We start from the raw sequence: 22,101 nt of genomic DNA, 5'->3' as shown, positions 1-22,101 counted from the left end.
ACTTGGCATTTCTGATGTTTTCGGGTACTGGACAGACTGGGGCAGTGACCACCCTTCCCTACCGTACAAGAGCCATAAGACCATCAATTTGACCAGTGCCAATTCAACCCTTACAGGACGGCCCGAGCACGGTGTCTCAATCAGCAGAACCTCTCCGGTGGAGACCGTGATGAAGGCACAAGTCAACGGACAGCCTGCCAACGGGAGTCAGGTCAGGAATATAGTGAATGTGTTGGACTGTCCGAAATCAATCTATTTAACTGCTGCTGTTGTTGTTGTTTGAATGTGTTCATTTTCAGTACTTGACCAAGTTGCTAATTCATATGCTTGCTTGTGCAATGAATAATAAAAGGGTACACTGTCGTTCAATAGAATCAATAACATTTAGTTTAAAGGAAATTAATACTTCGATCAAGGATGCAGTAAATTTATTAAAAATTGACAGTAAAGACATTTTATTATTTGTATTGTTTTTCAGGGAGTGCTGTCAAAAACGGTGAATGGACGAATCCAGGACAATCCAGATGCTCTAAGAAACAAAGGTGGGTGCTTTAAGACCCTTTTTGTTCGGGCAAACTGAAGAATCTTTGTTAATTTACAAAATAAAAGTTACCAAAACATTTGAAAATGACTCGTATCTTTCCAATGTTCTCTGTTGTAGACTATGAGAACATAGTTTTGAAAAATAATCGAAGAAAGTTAGAATTTTTCATGCGAAAAGGTAACTGCATTCACTCAGGCTGTAGCAATTGAATGCTATGCGGGTAATTGATCACTGCAGCTTGTTCATTTAATTATGCTGTGACTTATTTGTATTAAGCACACTCTTAATGGAGTGTATTGGTGAGGTCTGTTCTGTGGAATATTAATATCTAAATTCAGTCAAAAACAGATGGGTTTGCTTATTATTCTGCATTCTAAGGGCCTGACTTACTAAAGCATTTAGTACATACAAGAAATCGGTTTCCCATTTAAGTTGGGATGCTCTTTTCACACTGCTGTATGTACCAAAAGCTCTTAAGTCAGGCTCTAAGTCTGAGCAGGAAGATCTGAAAGTGCTCTGTGGGTTTCTGTTGCTTCCTGTTCTTCTGCTCTGTCCTTCAGGTGCCACGGTTAGCTCCTGGGTCTATCTCTGTGGTAAATAAAGCTGCGTGCTGCCTGTGTGCTGTGATGCACTGTAATGCGTCTCTATGTGAGGACTACTGTCTGTTACTCTTTCTCTTTCTGTCTGTCTTCTGTATCTGTGTAATCCCTATCTTGTGTCTTTGCATAAAATATTACAATGAGAATTTCATGTTCACTAGTTTCTTATAATTTTTAGTCTTTCCACCCAGAAGTGCCCATCCGCGATTTGATTCCTCGCCAATTCAAGTGCTTTTAATTCTACAGCATGCGCTACTCCTCAGAGGTGTTTTTACTCTCTCTCTCTGTCTCGCATGTTGTTTAAAGCCTGCATACCAGCGTTTGAGTGTGAAATTTGTTGTGCGTTCACTTGACCGTGGTGGCTTTGGTTACAGTTTTGTCATCTGAGCAGAGGGTGTGTGTCAGAATCCATTGAGCAGCATGAATCAACCGGTTACAGGCATGGAAGACTCATGCTATGTGTGTGCTCTGTTAATGCGATTTAAATACATAATCATTGTCTCTACCTTTTTTTTTTTTTTTTTAAACTAGGTGGCTCAGAGTCTGCCATCTCTGATGTGAGTCCCATCTGTCATTTTACATTTAGTCTATCAGTATTAAATTCAGTGCTGATGGTTTACCTTCTGGTTTCTTTATCGGTGATTTCAGCTGCAGGTTCCCTCCATCAGTAGCACCTCATCTCGCTGGTCATGGGATCATGAAGAGGAGAGGAGGCGGCAAGAGAAATGGCAGATGGAACAAGAGCGCCTCCTGCAGGTACCACCGTATCTCGCACACATTCTATACTGAATCCCAGATCTTGTACACACGAGCAAGAAGTTTCAGTATAGATTTCGTTTTATGGTGGGATGGTTTAATTTTGTAAATTTTTATTTTCAGTTTAGTTAATATAGTCCCTTGTTTATTATAGTTAATAAATTGTTGCATCATTTTATTGGAATAGCCTACTGCAGTAACGCCCGTTTCACACACTTCTGTTTAGAGTGTGTATGCTGTGGTGCTGAAGCAGCACAGGCTCATAGTGTTTCACACAGGATGCGTTTGCAGTCCGCTTCTGATCCACGGCTGTTTGCCACAAACACAACATTATAATTTTGTTATTACTGAAAATGCTCTTTTTTTTTAGAATTGCAATTCTCTTTTTACACAGTGCAATAATGCACTCATAGACAGCTATTCACGTTTAAACACAATAAATACTATAAACAATGCATTATACGATGCATTTTACTTTTAGATCTATTACGAATTTGCTCTAGCAGGTGGTGAAACATTTAAACATAGCTTTAAGTCTACTTTTCTTATACGTTAAAAGGTACAGAAGTATCACAAACCTTTTAAAATAAACGTACAAAAACATCTGACTCTCGTGCCGTTTCTTTTGCGATTTCCTTGTGGACTTTTGTCTGAAATGGTTTCAGGAGAAGTATCGACGTGACCAGGAGAAGTTAGAGGAGGAGTGGAGGAGAGCTCAGCAGGAGGTCTATGGAGAGGAGCACAGTGCTACTGAGGTCAGAAGATTGTCATAACTCTTGCTTCATCTTTCTCAAATTTCTCTCATGTTAATTGTAATGTTATATACAGTGGTTCCATCGCTTTTTAGACTCTCCAGCATTATAAATTGTGAATAAGAATAACAACACTGTTATTATTTACCTCCTGCCGTTTCTAGGAGGAGATATGCCCTGATGTGCTGTCCAATGGAAATACCACTAATATTCCACCTTCCTCCTCCAACCAATTCATTGCTACTACTTCAGTGGCATCCAATCAGAATGCAGAGAAGGTGGAAGAAACACAGAACAGACCGACCGCTGTGCATACAGCAGCACGACAGCAGTCACTAAAGTCAGAAGTGGAGTGTGATTCAACCACAAAGAGCCTGTGGTAAGAAGTATGCCAAACAACAGTTGGAAAAAAAGTTGTAGGTGTTTTTTGAAGTTAATGCCAAAAACGTTTTTAGCTGTTTTCCAGCATCTCATGCCATGAGCACCATATTTTTAAGATGCCAAAATTAACAGTATTAGGTATTTTTTTTTTTCTTTAAGCATATAAGCTTATTTGGCATTTGTTGTTTATTTGGTCCAAGCATGTGTATGTACATCTTATTGCTGCTTTGGTCTCTGTCTGTCTGTCTGTCTGCTTCTGCTCTGTCCTGCATCAGCTCAGAGGAGTGCTACGGGTTTGCCAAGCTTACAGTTTCTGACAGGTTAGTTTGCTTTTGGGGCTACATTGTTCTTTTACTGTCTTTTGTGGCATAAGAAAGATGTGGCGATTTGTACGTGTGTGTGTGTGTGTGTGTGTATGTATGTATTTTTTTTTTTTACGGTTTCATTATAATGTGAAGAGAAATCTAAACAGTTCCAGTTCAGATTACATTTCCATTTAGTAATACAGTATTTCATGTTAACCTCATCTCTCAGTTCTGTCCCCATTGCCATAAGAATGCAGGGATTTATTGTTGCAAAACTTTTAACAATTAGTATCCTCGATTCCCAAACAATTAACCATTGTAATTAAAAGTAAAATTGATGTGACACAGTGTTAAACATGCCTCTGTCCCAACTTTTTTGGAGTGTGTTGCAGCCATCAAAATGTGTTTTATATTTACAAAATGTTAAGTTGGCCAGTGAAAACTTTGGAATTTCTTTGTGCTTTAGTCTATTAAATAAAGGTTAAAGAGAATGAACAAATAACATATTCTTCCATAGCATTATGCATAGCATTTCACAAAACGTCCCAACTATTCTGGAATTACATGTGTGTGTGTGTAATTAATGTATTAATTCTGCATAGGACAAAGTCAAAATCTACTCCTGCACTTCAGAGCCTTCACAAACAAGATGCTAAAGGTCTGAATAGTTTATATTGAGTTATTTTTATCCAAATTCCTGAATAGTTGAATGCCAGGTACAGTACTAGTCTTCTGGGCCTTGTCTCTTCATTGGCTGCAGGAAGCGGTAAAAAGAAGGGCCAGCTGTCGCAGACAGAAAAGGAACGTCTGCAGATCCTGCAGGAGATGAGGAAGAAGACTCCGCTCCTCACTGACAACAGTTGGATCCGTCAGCGCAATGCCAGCCTCAACAAAGAGCCCATCTCTGTGGGAACATCTGTCAGGAGGTCCTGATGAATGAACTCTTTTATTATATTGTTTAGCATGGGCTTACTCTGTCAGCTCTACTCTACCGTGCACTAGTGTGGCACTTGGAATAATGGCTGCTGAAAATTGAGCTTTCACAGCAACAGAAATGAATTGTATTTTAAAATGTATTCAAATAGAAAACAGTTATTTTAAATCTATAATAATGTTTCACTACATTGCTGTTTTCACTGTATTTTTGATCCAATAAATGCAGCTTTGGTAAGCATAAGAAACCTCTTTAAAAGCATTACAGAAACTTACCTCAGCCCAAACTTTTGACCGGTAATGTGGTTTCCTTTGTCATCCAGAACACATAATTTTCAATCTTGAAGGCTTTAATATCTCGATCTCTGCATCACAGATATGAATCTCTGGACAACCTCCAAGCAACCAACTCCTGGTCCAGGCAGTCCTACACTTCGGGTATCGCAAACAGGCCCCATTCTGCTTTGGGAAACACTGGCACTTACAGAGGCGGACGCAGCAGCCTGAGCCCTGGTTCAGCCATCTTCTCTACCGGTCTTAAGCAAAGCTCCAACGTTCCCGCTCCACCCATCACAACTACGCCTGAGCCATCAGGTCCTGGGTCCTGTCCACACTCTCAGCAGCATGGAAGGTATGGGCTAGTGTGGGATTTCAGAATGAAATGGTTCTTTGCGTCTTTACTGAAGAAATCCAAAGCATTGCTTCATGTAAATGCATTTTCAGTGTTTTGTTTTTTTCTTTAAGAAGGATTTCACTCTACCTGACCTTTAACCCCAGGTATTTAAGAAAACATTGGCTATATTCTGAATGCAATACTAGTATACTGCAGTGTATAATGTAGTGTACTCTTACAGCTCAAAAATTTGGAATATGTATGATTTTTTTTATTATTATTATTATTATTATTTAATAATGCTTATATTCACCAAGGATGCAATAACTTGATTAGAAGTGACAGTAAAAACTTATATTCTTACCCCAAAAAATACAAAATTAATTTTACTCGAATCCTGGAAAAAAGTAATTGTTTCCACGAAAATATGAAGCAGCAAAAATGTTAACGTATTCAAGATTTTTATTTTTATTTATTTTTTTAAATGGCAATTATATGTCACAGTATTAATGTTTAACTGTATTTTTGATCAGATAAATGCAGGCTTGGTGGGCTTCTTTCAAAACATTAAAAACAAATCTTACAGACCCCAAGCTTGAACAATAGTGAACAGTATATGCTGCAGTGTATATTGTATTGTAAAATACATATATTTTTGGCTATGTTATTAATATGCAATCAAGATCGAAATGTTAAAATTGTTATTGATTAATTTTTTTTTGCACTGAAAGCCCAAGTGGAACATATTGCATTTTGGGATACACTGTCACACATCATGTTCTCATCATGTACATTTTGCAAATTCAGTATTTCATGCATGCTAAAACTTAACTGTGTACAGTGTACATGCAGTATAGTATGGTAGTATGCTATTCCGAGCCTTTCAGTACTCCGCCACCAACCTCTTCTTTTAAATGCAGTCGAATCAGTGCAAGGGCAGAGCAATGCAGTCTTCTGTCAGACATTGAACTCTTGACACTGGCATGTGGTGCCTGTAGGCTGGTCAGTGGCAGGCGGATGTGCTCAAGGTGCGAGCAGCCTCTGGGGAAGGGAGCTGCCATGGTCATCAGTGCCCTGGAGCTCAGCTTTCACATTGGTTGCTTCAAGGTGAGACTGTAGGTCACCTTGAAATGAGAGCGTGGATTGGTTGCACCTTTGCTGGATTTTTTACCTTCGTCATTTGGGCCGACAGGAGATCATTAGTCACCTAATATCAGCAAATTAATCTATTTTAGTGTAGGCAATCAGATTACAAACATGCAAAACAAATTGGAAATGGTATAGATTTGTCTGAAGTCCTGACTTGAAATCCAGGGGAAAATTATGTAAAGGAATATAACAGTAGTGCTTTAACTCTAACTTGTGTTTTTCTTAGTAAGTTAATAACATTATCAAATTGTTTTCTGATTGACTCATTGCCAATAAACTTGGTGAAATGAACTCCCCTTTGGCTAAACTCAGCATAACCAATACCAACCATTGCATCACCAGAACCCTGCCCGTCACTGATCACACAGGCTTTTCCAAACACAAAACCACTGGATTTTCCGGAATGTTACTTTTTTGTAAATCCTCTGAAATGTTTTGTTTCTATGCCAAAGCAACTTACACGAGCATAACTCCCATACCCACAAGTAGTTTTAGTTTTGCTTTAAATAAATGAAGTAGAGGCTTTATTTATTTCCGGTTTAGAATAATTGTTGTTTATAACGAATGGTTTGATAACTCTTTTTAATACTTATATTTTTCATTAATCATCTGTTCCGTTAAATTTAAAGGGTTTGTTGTGGAGTGAGGGGAAACAAAAACGTTTGTGTACATGAATATATAAATACTTTTTTTACCGTATATTACATTATTTCAAAATAATACAACTATTTATCTAGTAATAGAACTTTACTTCCACAGCATGCTGTTTTTGACCTGGTACGACCTATAGTCAAGTGTAACTTTATTTTCTGGAAAATCCAGTGTTTGCTTTGGTCTCTTGCTTTCCTTCTAATGAAGCTTGTTCCTTTTAGATTCCTGTGTCCGGTTGCAGGGGTTGTTTTGTTTACAGTATCTCCTAGTTTCTTCGCTGCTGCGCAGGACCGTTGCATCACCGCTTCACCAGCCTTCACTAAAGAAATCACCTTTGCAAATCTAACTAGCTATGGTGGAGGATCTACCCACACTGATTATTGGATTGCTTATGATTCAATCATTTTACCTTGGGAGGGTTTGAATTCTTTGGAGTCATTGGAAAATCAGGTTGTATCCGGTCATCTTGATGTGTGTCCAGACTCGCTGTTTCTTGTTGATCTTGCAGTGTGTCGGCTGCAGGACTGAACTTGGGAGAGGGGCTGAGTCCGGAGCTCAGGTCAGAGTCCGACACGGACGGCTCTTCTGTAACAGCTGCTACAGCAGAATCAGAGGTAAGAAACAACCAACGTGCCATTTAGAAAACCAGATTCAATTCAGGGCTTGCTTTGAATAACCATACACTTATCTATTAAAAATACCAACCTGCAGACTAGCCTTTATTCCTAAATTAATTACACTGCTAATGGTGCTTGGCCCTGATTAAAACCAGCCTAATTGCAGACATGTTACAAAAGTCAAAATCTTACATTATATACAGATTTTTTTTTTCATGTACAATAATCATTTTTATATTATTATTATTATTATTATTTTGAAAGATGGTCATGAAATACATTTTAATTAATTATTCAGAGATGATCTCAACTGAAACTCTCTGAAATATATCTTTCTCAATGTGATCCTCAGTGTCCACAAATAGACGACTTTCAGAAACCTTTGCTTTTAGTTTTTCGGGAACAACATGCTAACTAAAAGACTGCATTTTTTCTCTTAGTCTGTTCCTCCATCTCCGAGTGACCAGAATGCATTGCAACAGATCATGGAGGAGTGTACCACAGAAGCGGCCTCAGGAATCACAGCTATTAGCACAACCTAACCACTGCAGCAGGCTTTACCCACTGCTTTGACAATCATATAAACTGACATTTCTCTGATTGTTCTCATGGTATGACCGCTACAAAGTGACGAGTTCGAACATGTTATTTTGATCATTGCTGAAGGTTGTTTCTGTGCTGGCTGTCATCAATGTAGTGAGATGAACATGCATTACTGAACAGTTATGCATTCCATGTGGCAAGTAATAACAAGTCTGATGTCTCTCATGACTTCAAAGAACTGTTTTATGTTCTTTTTTTATGTCCTTGCTGATAACTAATTTCTTTACCATATCATCCCCTTTCTTTATAATACAAGCTTTCCTCTGATAATTATTTAATAAATGTTCTAGCACACTTTATTTGGCACTTTTTCCCTTTCATTGGTAGAAATCACATAGTGGTGATGGTAGACGGGTTAAGTTCCAGTTAAGAGGAACCATATGCAACATTTTTAAACAATCTGCTTTACAATAGAAATGTATTTGGTCTGTCTTCCTAATAGATGTTGCAAAGTTTAATCCAGTAGGTGGCACCCTTGTAGTAACTGCCTTTTTTTTTTTTTCTTTTTTTTTTTTTTTTATTTAGATGAAATATTCTGCCAATCGGATGGCATGCATATAAAGGTTGTATTTCATATAGTTGTAAGATCAAATGACATGGAATGCTTCTTTTCACGCCCCATAGGCCAGACGTTTCTGTTTGAAGTTTACATGTCTCTCTCGTTGTATGTCAAAGTCTAGTTCTAACTGACTAAATGAATTAAATTAAGTGTTGCCTTGGAAATAAAGCATGATTTTAAATGGAAACTACTGTGCTGAAACTAATTTTACTGAAGAACTAAAGCCTATACTGAAGCCTATTTTTATCCATCCGTATCATTATCTCTTTATATCCTAGCTGAAACGGACGCATACTTTGTTCCAAATTTGGATAATTTAAGAGTTTCTGTAGAATATGGCCGGACCTTTTTTTTTGCCTCCTGTCATTAACTTGCTCCCACAGTCATTTGCATTCCTCATTCCTACAACTACAACATTATTTTCAGTTCCTCTACGGTGCAGATTTGTCAGACTTAACCGCCCTGTGCAGTGTTGGAATAATAGAAGCTACCTGCAGAGCTTTGTTCTGTTTGTTCTTTTAAAACCCGTATGACCAAGTGCTCCAAAAACAACCCAATATTTAAACAAGGAACACCATCACCAACCACTGAAATGTGGTGGTGTTCTGGTGTTTTTGTGATGGATTGCATACCAGGTGCATATCTGCCACTTACTGGACTGGAGTGTGAAGCACTGGATTTTTGGATGAACAGTTACTTTAAAAGTGGTTTACTGCTTTTATTGACCCCAAAATGTATATTCTTTATTTTGTTTACTCGCACTCATGTATATACAAACTCTTATGGCACACAAAAGACTAATATCCTGGAATCTCTTTTTTTGTAATTTAAATAAGAACTGGTGCACAGCAAAACAAAGTCACCGTAATTGTTCATACAACAGTGGGTTGGAGCCGTCATTCACTGAAGATCCAGCTTCGTTTCTTCTTGGCATCTTGAGAAATGTGTGGGTACAGAAAATAAAGTAATCGCTCGAATTAATCCGTTCACCGGTGTACCTAAATCAGTCAAAATGATTTCATGAATCCAACTGTTTTTGTTCTTGAGTTCATCTCACTGAAAAAGTCACAGAGCGATGGACGATCATTGAATATAAAAGTTTATGACTACATCAGAAACATACAAGCTTGGAATATAAGCAAGTTTGAAAGCCAAAGACACCATTCTTTCAAAATGCATGGGGGAAAAATATGTATGTCTTCTAAATGTCTTTATTTAATATATATATATATATATATATATATATATATATCGATATAAAGCCATGAGAGAGTAAAGACCTGTATATTAGTATCCAGACAGACAATAAAGTGTTTAATACTTTCTAATCATGCTGCAGTTTTGTCGTCTGCCACTTAAAATACTTGTGGTCATTATGCTTGGTGAATTATGTTTGGCTGACATTGTTTTTATTGTTCATAAACTGAAAAAAAAAAAAAAAATTCTGAAAGCGATTCCAATGATATTGCTCCTCCGTGCCATTACCGTTATAGTAGACTTCACTGTTCTCATCAAATTAAAACCGTTCTCATCAAATAAAAAAAATAAAAATTCATTGTAATTATCATGCTTAAGTTTAATATTTGCACAATTGCGTCAATTATGATAAACAGATGGTGCTCTTCTGTCCCTCTCCATACATGCAGATACCTCTTCCCTCAGCAGTGCAATCTTCCCAGAATTGTTCTGGAAGTCATGACCTTAGTGCACTAGCCGCAAGGGTCCACATCACCCATAAAGCACAGCATTCCGTTCATGCGTGCAACCAAGTCTCAGATGTGTCCTCATGCTTAGTTTGCTAGGGATGCTCAGTTCATGCAATCTGAGCTTTATATCTGCTGGCTGAGGTCAACAGACTCCCTCTGAGAGACCAAGGAACAATTGGGATCATTCTTCACCTGATTTAAATATACCCAAATAACCCTGGAATTGAATTTTGTATATGGTGACATAAAAGCCAGCTGGGGTCGCATGATACTAAACAAAAGAAGACCTTCTTTAATACCGCATGCCACGGTTTGTTTTTCTTTGTCCCGTGATTGCAAGTGTCTTCCTATTTATTAGCATAACCTATTTTCCCCCTTCCTTGTTTTTCTTTATGCACGTTGACATTTAATCTCTCTGTCTGTTGTGTTTTCGAGATCTGTATATTTTTACCATTCCCTTCAAGCTAGTTCATGACACATGGCCTTTTTTAAGGGCACAGTAGCACTTCTGTGTCTTTATATGGGAGTGCAGTGAGTTTAAATTTATTTAGCTTATTTTTTACTGCCATGGCAGATCAAGAGCTGTCCCTATAAACCCCTAAAGCAGAATAAGAGTTCTCAGCCAACTGAATGATGTCTTGTTTTCCCTTGCAAAGCATTTCTGCAAACAAGAAGCAGTTTGGGTAGCTTGGGAACAGAGTTGGAGTAAATACAGGATGGTTTGGAAAATACCTCCCGCCCCCATGTATGTGCGTATTGTGGTCTTTCTGTGTATCCCTAAGATAAGGCTTCTCAGAATATTACCGGAAAGTCTGAATTCGCATTACCACAGATCAGTGAAATTGTTGTGTAGATGGCATGAAATATAAAAACCTCATTGGTCTCAGCAAGCACTGTCCTGTTTAATGTTTTTGTGAAGAGAGTATTCCTGGAAATCCATGTAAACTGAAAATTTGAATGACTGAATTTCCCATAGGAATGAATGGGAATTCAGGACACTTGCTTAAACTATAACAACGTGAAGTTACACATAATGGAGGAGGGTTAACAGTTCAAATGTAATTAAATGTCCGGTGGGTTGAAAGCCATTTCACACTTTTTTTTTTTTCTTTTCTTTCTCCTCAATTTCTCCAGACTGTATTTTCTGGGTATTCAGAAGCAGATGGGATTTATAACTTTATGCCATTTTGTGGTGGCATAAAACACAAAATAACACAATTAATTCCCTCTGTCCACCAAATGTTGTATTTAAGTATAGTTTAGCATGGACGGGTCATCTTGTGTGATCTTTGGTTGGGTCTTAGAAAAGCAGGTCATGGACAGGGTTTTGGGCTTTGGCCTCTGGACAGACCACAGTTTTGAAAACCTCCAAGTAATGACTAGTAACAATTTCCACTCGCATGAGCACTCCTACAATCCTGCATTTTTTTCTAGACTTCTTCTTTTCTTCAGTTGATATTAATAAAAGTTTCTAAACTGGTTTTGGCTATGTTTCTAAACCAGGTATGTCAAGCTCATTTGCTAGAGGGCTGCAATCCTACAAAGCTTAGTTCCAACCCTGCTTCACACACACACACACACACACACTCACACACACACACACACCTGTAGTTTCAAATCAGCCTTAAGGACTTGATTAGGTGCTTCAAGTGCATTCAAATAAGGTTGAAGCTAAACTGCAGGACTATGGTCCCTCCATGTGTTTAACACATCTGAAAAAGTCCTTGTATTCCTTGTTTATGTGGTAAAATTTTTTGTTAGCATCTTGGAACCTTTTCCTCTCGCTAATTTCCCACAATGTTTTTACTCTTCTTCATAGGGATCCATTGAGGTTTTACACTTTACGTTAACTGGACATGTTTGACACTCTTCATTTAAAGGAAACTTGACTGATGTCCATTTAAGAACATTAATTCATATGTTTGGTACGATGCATCGCATCTACTATCTCAGAGGCTGATACAGGTCCAGGTCCAATTTGTGTGTTCTTGACTACAGTAACCAGCTAAGAGATATAGCACCTGCTTTGTACGGCATGTAGGAGGGATATTCTGACTCAAAATATGTTTTATTATTAAATGACTCCATACCAGCTGTCATTCTGTTACCTACAGACAGTTCCTGGATTAACATGTTTGTCCAAAAATATAGACTTAACCCAATCCCTACCCCTACCCCTAAACCTAACCATACCCATAATGTATTCCTTAAATCAGTGTGCAATGATAGCTGATCAACAAGGGCGTAGAAGCACCTAACCCTGATTTTAAGCCTAAAACAGATATTTCCTGGAAAGTTATATATCAATTCTGATTGGTTGATTGGAATGTTGACAAGGATGTTGATCCAGGAACATGTTGTACTTGGTGAAATCACACTCATCGTGGTAGGATACAGAACTTTTCTGCATGGAGAAGGTGGTTGTCATATCATGCACTCAAATAAAACCAGTGGACACAATATTAAAATGTCCATTATGCGCGAAAAATTAAGATTCAACCATATTGCCTCTATGCAGTTGGGTACAGTATTAATAATAAATAGATTATTCGGGGGGAGAGCTAACATTTAATATAGTAAAATAATTCAAAAAGCAGGTGAATAGGACGGTGAACAAACATTTCAATGGAACTGCTACAACAAGCGCCCCCTTATATATTATACATGTGCATTTTGCTTTTTTAGTTTAGTTTTGATTTTGTATGAGAGGTGGGAGGGAAATTACACTCACACACACACACACACACACACACACAAAGACAAAGACAAAAACAAAAACAAAAGAAAAAAGAAAAGCAAATAAAAAGAGGAATCCCTATAAAGAAATGCAATGTAAACAGAATTAATGAGAACTGTGTTCAACTGAAAGATTTAATCTCATGAACTGCGCACTACAGGAACTGATGGATGAATATCCAGATGCCTTAAAAACTGGAATCAACTGAGAAATGTACAAGACTGGGACAAATGTGGAATATATTTAAATACCAAGAGACATTTGTTCTTTCTCTTTGGTCAGTATTGTAGGCTTTGTGGTAGTGATGCCATGCATAAAAAGCTATTTCCATTGTTGTGTAACGTTCCGGTTTTAGAAAACTGCAGCGTGAGCTAGTTTTATCACACTACCCAGAGAATCATTTGAAACGAGCTGTTTTTTTATACATGCAGAAGGAAACAGAAGAATGGAGCTGCTGCTGATCCATGTGTATTAATGCGAATGTGTTTGTGGGCATGGAAATGGCCGTGTTGAGCAGGTCAAGTGCACTGCCATTTTGTAAATGTCACAAGCTAGCATTACAGATCAGTTTCTTCTGTTGACCTGAGATTGTTTTTCTCACTGGGTCACTGATATTTCAAATCAGATAGAGAGAGAGAGAGAGTGTGTGTGTGTGTGTGAGATCAGCCCACACAGAGCTCATTTCACACGCTCTTTGAGTGTGGAGAGTTCACAGCTGCGCGGCAGACATTCAACCCCTCTCTGGTATCGTTAATTGCTCTATTATTTTTTCTCATTGCTTTAAAATATTCTTTGCTATCTCTTGATTGTAAAGGTGTCTTTTAAATAGGGTTGCACTGAGGCCTCCATTAACACACTGTGTTCTCTTCTTATCCGTTTTGAGGGGGGGCTAGGAGAAGGGCTGTGCCAAAGGCTGCAGGAGGAGATAACACTTTTGTACAGAGGCCTCCATTAGAAGGATGATTACTTGGGCCTTGAGTCAAGACATAGAAATGGCTTGGTTAGATGTTTTATTGACGGAGAAGAAAATGATCCATGGAGGAAAGAGGTTCAAAGGCGGAAAATATCTAAAACATTGCATGCCCAAAAGTGATAGAATGCATTAGTGTGCACTTGATCCTTTAAGTTGCACTTACAGTTTGCAATAGGTTTGCATGGCTTTTAGTGTTATGCCACAGTGTATTGTGAATGCATTGTCCAGTTAATTTCCGCATTTCATTAAGTTGTAATGTTTCTTTCCATTTGACCAATGGTTTTCCATGAATGAGCCCTGTGTACCATTGTGGTAAGCTTTTAAACAAGGTCAGATCTACCATTGCATGCATTGTATCTAGTGTAGCTCTTTCTAAGACCCTGATAAAAAGTCTCTTCTATAGCACGTGTCCAATGCAGATAATCTCATACAGTTCTTGCTCAACTCTTGCAACTTCTTCTATAACTGAATCATATCTGCCATACATCTCTGCCTACACCGCAACAAAACTTATGATTGAGTCATCTCCACATGAAGAAATTCTACTTGCCCATGTTTTGAATTAGTTAGTTTGATATTTTCTGTTTTTTTTTTATTTTAACTTTTCTTTTAGTGATGTTCTTGTGCATTGTCATTTTGATCTATTTATGTTTCTGTGATCATATTTCTGTTTAACTTTTTCTTTTTATTTAGATTTGCTACTTATACCTGAATTTTATATCCATTAAAGTTTCTATATTATATTATTATTTCAGATTTATTTTAATTGACAGACAAGTTTTAGTTTTTATTAACAATAAGGACATCTTAATCACATCCATCCTTAAAGGGTACAGGTAAATAAATACATTAATATTGTATGTGGATACCCTTTTATAATTTACAGGTTTGGCTATATTTCAGCATTCTATGCCAAAAAACATTAAATTTTTACGCCATACATTGACATTATAGTGTGCTTCCAACTTTGCTGCAAAAGTTTGGGGAGGGCCGTTTTCTCTTTCAGCACAACAACAGCCCTATTCACAAAGAAAGGCCAGTTTACACAGAAACGGTATACTGGGTTTTGTGTAGGAGAACATGACATGATACAGATCTGATGGTTGTGACCTAGAACACCTTTAATGAAAGACAAGGTGCAATTAACATATCGACACATTTATGACCCAAGGACTGGTTTTTATTAAAACAAATTTCAACTTCAGGTTCTATTAAACTGACATGAACTTCATGGATTTTTATTTATATATTTAATTGTATTTTTTTAATGCCTTCTTCACCTAGCTTTAGTGAGAAAAAGAAGTCAGACAAAATATAATTTTCAAACAATACAAAAATTGTGGTAGTTGAAAAACACTCATAAAAATACTACCATTCAAAAGTTTGTAGTTGGTAAGATTTTTAAATAAGTCTTCTGCTCACCAAAAAAAATAAAAAAAAAATAAAAAAAAAATATATATATATATATATATATATATATATATATATATATATATATATATATATATAAAGTTTCTGTTTGAATATATTTTAAAATGTAACATATTCCAATTATCAAAAGGACAGCATTTATATGAAACAGAAGTCTTTCCAGACAATTTTGATCAATATAATGCATCCTTGCTGAATAATGAAAAAATAAATAAAATAAATGGTACCCTGGATGGTACATTTATAAAAAAACATTAATTAAAAAAACACATTGTGTCACGTGCTAACATTAGTTAAGTACATTAGTTAACATGAGCTAACAATGATAAACAGCCTCTTTTTTAAAAGCATCTATAAATCATGATTTATTTCAGCATTTACAAATACATTATTAAAATGTTTTTGGACATAAGAATGTGAGGGAGTGACACAGAACATACTGAGACGGCTCCAGTTCGTGGCCTGATCTTAGTGTGTTGTAGTGTTTCAGTGGTTAATTGTGGGGTTTGGTGGACTCTTTTGTATTATTATTTTTAAGATTTCCAAATTTTTCATTGCTCATTGTTAGCAATTTTATTAAATGTGAATTAACATATTTCCCAATGCTACCTTTTAGTCATATTTTCTTTTTATATGGTCACCACTGATTGCTAGACTAACCACTGACTCTCTTTAGGCAAAGGAGTCTTCCCCTAAGAATGTGAGGGAGTGACACAGAACATACTGAGACGGCTCCAGTACATGGCCTGATCTTAGTGTGTTGTAGTGTTTCAGTGGTTAATTGTGGGTTTGGTGGACTCTTTTGACTTGGGGTCAGTGACCAGCCAACCGCAGTCTTGGCCAGTTGTCATGGAAACATTGGTCCAAGAAGGCAGACAGCTGAGGGGAGTCTGGAAAGGTATGTAGATGACTCACCTCACTGTTTGTGTGCGTGTGTGTGGGAGTATTCTTCTGAGATTTTCAATTGACTTCTCCACTGAAGGTTTGGCCGTGTTTTCCTTTGTTTTGTTAAAAAGCCTGCAGAGATTCTGATATCACTAGGTGGAGGACATGTACAAATAAGATTATGCATCAAATATTCACAAAGTTAGATTTTCATTTGGCCTGTTCTTTGTCTATCCCTTGAAACACGTCATTAAAAAGTGCACAGGAGACAAAATAGGGTAAAAAAAAATATATATATATATATATAATGAGGACTTTTTTTCATAAACACAATTTGCTTGGGCCAGTGCATTTCAATGCAATTTGCAGATATAAATAGCCAGACTCTTTTTCATTAGTGTGTCAATGCTGATGAAATCTAATGTAATTCTCTCTTGTGTCTGCCTATTGCATTATAATGTTTGTTCCTGGTGTCTCCGGAACAAAGTGAGACCTCAGATGATGGTCAGCTAAACTAGCTGTTGTTATTATTTTGCTCAGCCAGGCACATTTGGACCCTTACTACCCTCATTCATACAAAATTTGTAATTTATTTGTATTTCTCACAGCAAATCACTGTCTCACTGTAGTCTCATCTGGCTCTATGTGGGGACTTTCCAGTCAAACCCAGTACCTCTGAAGGCTTACAAGAAAATTCACTCATTATGCATTTTTTTTTTTATCTGCATAATGAAAAATGAAGACTGGCACTTGGCAAGCATTTGTTTGTTTTGGGATTTTCTGTAACAAGGCCAGACTCTCTCTTTCTCATTATCTTGTTGCTTTCCCTGTCCTTGCTTAGTATGAATGATTGTGTGTATGTGTACAACAGAAAATGTAATACAGACATATAATATCTAAAGGTGTTAGATTAGAAACATGCATCTGGAAAGACAGCATTTGTCTGTTATTGTTGAACTGGCCTCTTTTACAAAAACAGCAATACTGTAATAGTAATGCTATATTTTATGAAAGCTGTGTAGGTTTACATTGAGTACAATGGAATAACTACATAATATGTTGATGACATTATAATACTTGTATTCAGGGAAAGGCATTAGAATGGTTTAGATCCTACCTGTCATACCATTACTGTTTTGTTTATTTAAACAGAATTATTTGGTTAATGCCAATAAATGATGGAGTGCAGCAAGGATCTGTTTTAGACCCTTACCTCTTTCTATATACATGCATCTCTTTGGAAATATTATGCATTATCATTATTATGGTCATGATACTTAGCTATATATTTCATAAAGACATAAAAATGTGTCAAGACAAACATTTCTTATTGGACCAAAAAAAAAAAAATCCTTCAATCTTAGAGGCATTGCTTATGTTTTTGAATTCAAAAAGTTAAGAATGTAGTAAAAGATTTGATGACCAGAAATTAACCTTGTATTATAGTTATATCGGATCAAATGCCCATGATTATTTTCTTTAAATATTATGAATAGCAGCTATGCTAATTTTCTCTGAAGCTGCTGTGAATCAATACTGTATGTATTATGAAAAAAAGTGCTATACATATAAATGCGAATTGAACTGAACATTAATGATCACATTTATTTTTTTTAAATTTTACTCATATGGCTTTGGGTTGCTAATATTTTATTATGTCCATTATGCTCACCAAGGCTGCATTTATTTGTTCAGACAAATAGTAAAATACAATAATATTGTAATATTGTAAGCAAAGCAGGTTTTTTTAGCAGCAATTACCCCAGTCTCCAGTGTTGCATTATCCTCCAGAAATCAATCTAATTTGCTGAAAATGTATTAACCTTAATTAATAAATGCTGTTCTTAGTTTACCTATCAAAACTGAACCTTTCTATAAAGTGTTACTGGAAAAGAAAACACAAACAACAAACAGTTGTATAATAGTGGAAGATCAAAACTCATTCTTGTCTCTACCCTTAAAATCAAAGCATCCCGTGATGCCCATGCTTGCAGATGTTGGTCACTGAGCAGTTATAGTCCCCATAGTACTAATATACCATCACATGTGAAGGCAGTGACAGATGGGAAGACACAGCTGTTATTCACCAAGGCCAGAGGGTTAAACCCAGAATCTTCCCATCTCAGACCCAAACATGTCAGATCTCATATCCTTATGCTTATGTGGATCATTCTGTCGTAGCACTGCTGCATTCCTGATAATGGAAATATTTATTTCTCAAGGCGAATGATATTTTTAAAGGCTTTTTATTTTAGATGAAAGCTTAGATTTAAAAGTTTAGCTCATAGTATCTTTTGCAATAATATTCTGAGAACATTTCGTTGTATTCAAGGTCGAAGCAGTGTGGATGTATCTCTGTAGGGACTGCATTCCTTTTAGCCCTGAGCTCCAGGAATATATAATAGTGGCCTTTGTTAGCAGACAGAGATCATATCATGATTTTAAAAGTCGGAGTGTGCGGTGTCTGATTATCTTCTGTGAAATATAATTTCCACAAACAAGCAGCCCCTCTCAAAGATAAGCACTAGCGTGAGTAGAACTGATATAAGCAGCATGGCACGTAAATTAACATTGATATGAATAGTTCCTGTGATTATGCAGCTGATCATCATCTCATCCTAAAATGTTGTGCGTCACGAAGCGCCATAGAGACTGTCAGCAAAGCCTCAGTGAGAACGTCCATCTCTTGTGATCAGAATTGTTGAGCTAACCCTACAGTTGAAGAAATAAGAAAGGTCTTATCAGTGCCGGATATAAGCTACAGCTCTGAGCAAATGTGAGCATCTGCAGAATATCTTGTCTAGTAGTTCCCCCCAGCTAACACTATCCAGACACAGGCACATTTGGCTTGCTTCGCATGATGACTAACTGGCTTTGCGTGCACTCCTGCAACATCTCTTTTCTACCACTAGGGTTTATATGCGGCGTACTTTGGAGAGTCCATAAACCTATTCTAACACTGTGTTGTAGAATAACTTCTGCTGAAGCTATATTCCTGTCCAAAACAGTGCATTATTTATGACTTTTAATGGTCAGACATTAGCCTGAGGTTTCAGCAGATGCTAGGCCTACACCAGGGCACTTGTTTGCCTTTAGTGTGAAAGAGACTTTAGGGGAAACAATTAACTTTAACATAATCATAAACACTCTGTATGTTACTGTACATGGATAGTTTTGCTGTTTACTGCACTCATTCTTTGTTAAATGGAAGCTAATGAAACAAAAGTCGAGCACATTCTCAGAAATAGCTTATTTCCATTTTGAAAAATAAGATGGATGTAAGTCTTTGCAGGCAAGATGTTTTTGTTCATATTTTGGTTAAAGAAGTTTATTAAGTTATTATAATAAATAGGTTATTAAAGTGAAAAAGTGATCTGACGTGTGACCAAGTGGTGACCCATACTAGGAATTTGTGCTCACAATCCCAAAGTTCACCAAATTATTAGTTGAAATGAATCAACTTTTAGCTCCTTTCATCTGTTTTTCGGGTGTATTGACATATGTGCAAAAAATGTTAAGGACAGAATATTAATTCTGACAACTGAGACGGTTATGGAAGTTATGGTGTGTTGTGAAAGTGTATTTCCTGTCCATAAGTTGATTATCATCATTACACACTTACTTTATCTGTCACCTCCCTAGCCAGCATGCTTATGTGCGCATGTGCATAAGCCTCAATTTGTATTTTTTTTTGTTTTTTCATATGAACACTCTTGAGTTCTGGGACAGTAGATTTCCTGGCCTTTTTACAGTCACCAGGGGTTCCTTTTTCTCCAAAAGAGCCTTGTGTCAGAGCCAGCGGGGGTGCAGGATGCTGGGAGGGGTGCGCCTGAGCGCCTGCTTTTGTTCCCCGCCGCTGATTGATGCCGACGGCCTTTACCATGCTCAGAAAGAGCAGCGTGAGGCTAACCGGACCTCCACGGTGCGGAAGACACAGTGAGAGGGGAAAGCAACAGCGACATTTACAGAGGACACTAGCACAAGCTAAAAATTCCCATTTAGTGACAGATTCATGAGCTGAGTCCTGATAAAATTCCAATATTAACTACTATATTCACACATCTAGTCTATGATGAGTGTGTATCCATCGAAGCTGATACTGTCTGCCCTGATGGCAGAACACCTTGTCTTTTATAACTGATCCGAGGTCAGATTCCCTCCTCATAATGGAAATATACACACTAAAGACAAGTACAAATCTTAAGTCATCTTAGAAGACCACATTCTACCCTAACCGTGTGTGAAGGAAAAGATCCAATCTGCTTTTTATTAAACCCACAAGGCTATATGGAGGAGCTTTATCTTGAATTGATTTTTTTGATGCACTCAGTGATTATGTTAAAATACAATACTGACCTGTTCCTGCTGAAAATGCTGAGATGTATTCATCGAATCCTCCTCATTTTAACATTCTGCAGTGAAAACTCATGAATCATGCCTGTGGTTTTACACAGAGCCTTTTTCTATTGCCTATATTCTCCACGATCTTTGTGTAATAACATAACCTGGCCCACTTTCAAAGAAAATCTGCTTTGTGAAAAGACGTCGAATCACATTTGGCCAAAGGCAATTATTAGTTAGGGGTAAAAACAAACCTCTAAATCCTTCTCCTTAGACTGGTGGATTATTGGACTTTGATTTGTAGTGTACTTTGTCTCTGATGTACAGACCCTGGGCAATGTTCTGCTCCAGAAGCTTTGGGATGTCCCCCACACTGGCACCAGCAAAGGACTCCCAATTTTCCAAGCCTCCTTGTGACCACTATGCTATACCGTACATGCTGCCGACATAATGTGCAGGTTTGTTGCACAGCCCCCCAAAAATACCTTCCTTATTTGAAGATGATATGATCAGGCTCATATTTGCACTCTAGATATGAACACAAAGCAAATATAGAAAAGTCTCATTTGAATAATGACAACATCCTCTTCAACATAGGCATTTACAGGTGCAGGTGGCTCGTGCAGCCATAAAGCGACTTTGTAAACACACTAAAAGTGGTTGTCATGGTGATGACGGGAAGTCTTCGACATCCTTCTGATTCTCTTCTGTGAGTCAGACGGAGTTCGCCGTTAAAATTGCCCTCATTAAGCGCGGCGATTGTCTAAACATATTCAAAGCCTTATAACTGACAACACTAGGATTCCTGATTCAGCCACTCACCCGCGTTGGTTATTAGACAAACAGAATGAAGGTAGGAACCGGAGAATTCAGCAGGACATTCGATTATATTGATCTTGGCTTGTCGCTATGGAGTTGGTTTACATAGAGGCAAAGGCTCTCTGTGGTTTATGACAAAGGCTCCTGGGGAGATATATCTGAATGCTGGAAAATCCCCTCGACCATTCATAACTGTGCACTCAGGTCCTTCTCTAAATAAACAGTGCGTGCAAATATTGAATATACGGGGACATATATATTTGTCTTGGTCAATAGCAGGATAAAAGGCAATAAAATGTAAGCATCCTCTCCACATTTGCTCCAGCACTGCATGGCATTTGTCTTCCAGGTTTTCCAAATCTACGCAAGACCATTAATGTGTGCTGTCATTCATTTAAATGTCTAAATGATCTATTCATGTAATATGAAGCTTCCCACATAACGATGTTATATTCTAACAACATTTCCTTCCCCCAGTTCATTATGAAAATATTTTCTCATAACACAAGGCCTTCTGTCAGTGTTCCCTCTGCAGCAACGGGACTGGAACAAAACACAATCTAACAGCTGTAAAATTTGTAAAAAAAAAAACTTAATGAAAAGAGAGGTCAGTAAAGCACTTGGGATTAATGAAATAATGAATGAACTAAACTTAGGGTATGTTTACACAGCAACATTCTAAAAACAGAATCTTTTTCCTTTGCGGTTTTGACATACACAGACGGCATCATCAAAATGATTCCTGTT

General features: G+C 37.3%; 1 protein-coding gene across 8 annotated transcripts in view; it reads left to right on the top strand.

Annotated features, from left to right (window-relative positions):
- Nucleotides 1-8,649, top strand: part of LOC128015991 (LIM domain only protein 7) — a 31,578-nt gene extending 22,929 nt beyond the window's left edge. For 3 of the 8 annotated variants that reach the window (XM_052600305.1, XM_052600280.1, XM_052600289.1), the window contains 13 exons: nt 117-211; nt 479-542; nt 1,675-1,700; nt 1,792-1,899; nt 2,565-2,654; nt 2,816-3,030; nt 3,308-3,352; nt 3,940-3,995; nt 4,098-4,263; nt 4,647-4,901; nt 5,015-5,047; nt 7,192-7,297; nt 7,741-8,649. In XM_052600305.1, coding sequence (XP_052456265.1) covers nt 117-211; nt 479-542; nt 1,675-1,700; nt 1,792-1,899; nt 2,565-2,654; nt 2,816-3,030; nt 3,308-3,352; nt 3,940-3,995; nt 4,098-4,263; nt 4,647-4,901; nt 5,015-5,047; nt 7,192-7,297; nt 7,741-7,842 — 1,361 coding nt within the window. In that variant the 3' untranslated portion in view covers nt 7,843-8,649. The remainder of the gene's footprint in view (nt 1-116; nt 212-478; nt 543-1,674; nt 1,701-1,791; nt 1,900-2,564; nt 2,655-2,815; nt 3,031-3,307; nt 3,353-3,939; nt 3,996-4,097; nt 4,264-4,646; nt 4,902-5,014; nt 5,048-7,191; nt 7,298-7,740) is intronic. The other 5 variants (XM_052600314.1, XM_052600298.1, XM_052600338.1 and 2 more) reach the window with 3 other exon arrangements.
- The last annotated feature ends 13,452 nt before the right edge of the window (nt 8,650-22,101 follow it).

Source organism: Carassius gibelio, chromosome A1 (genome assembly GCF_023724105.1).
Source record: "Carassius gibelio isolate Cgi1373 ecotype wild population from Czech Republic chromosome A1, carGib1.2-hapl.c, whole genome shotgun sequence".
Classification (NCBI taxonomy): Eukaryota; Metazoa; Chordata; class Actinopteri; order Cypriniformes; family Cyprinidae; genus Carassius; species Carassius gibelio.
Note: the sequence above shows the minus strand (reverse complement) of the source record. Positions and strands in the feature narration are given on the sequence as shown.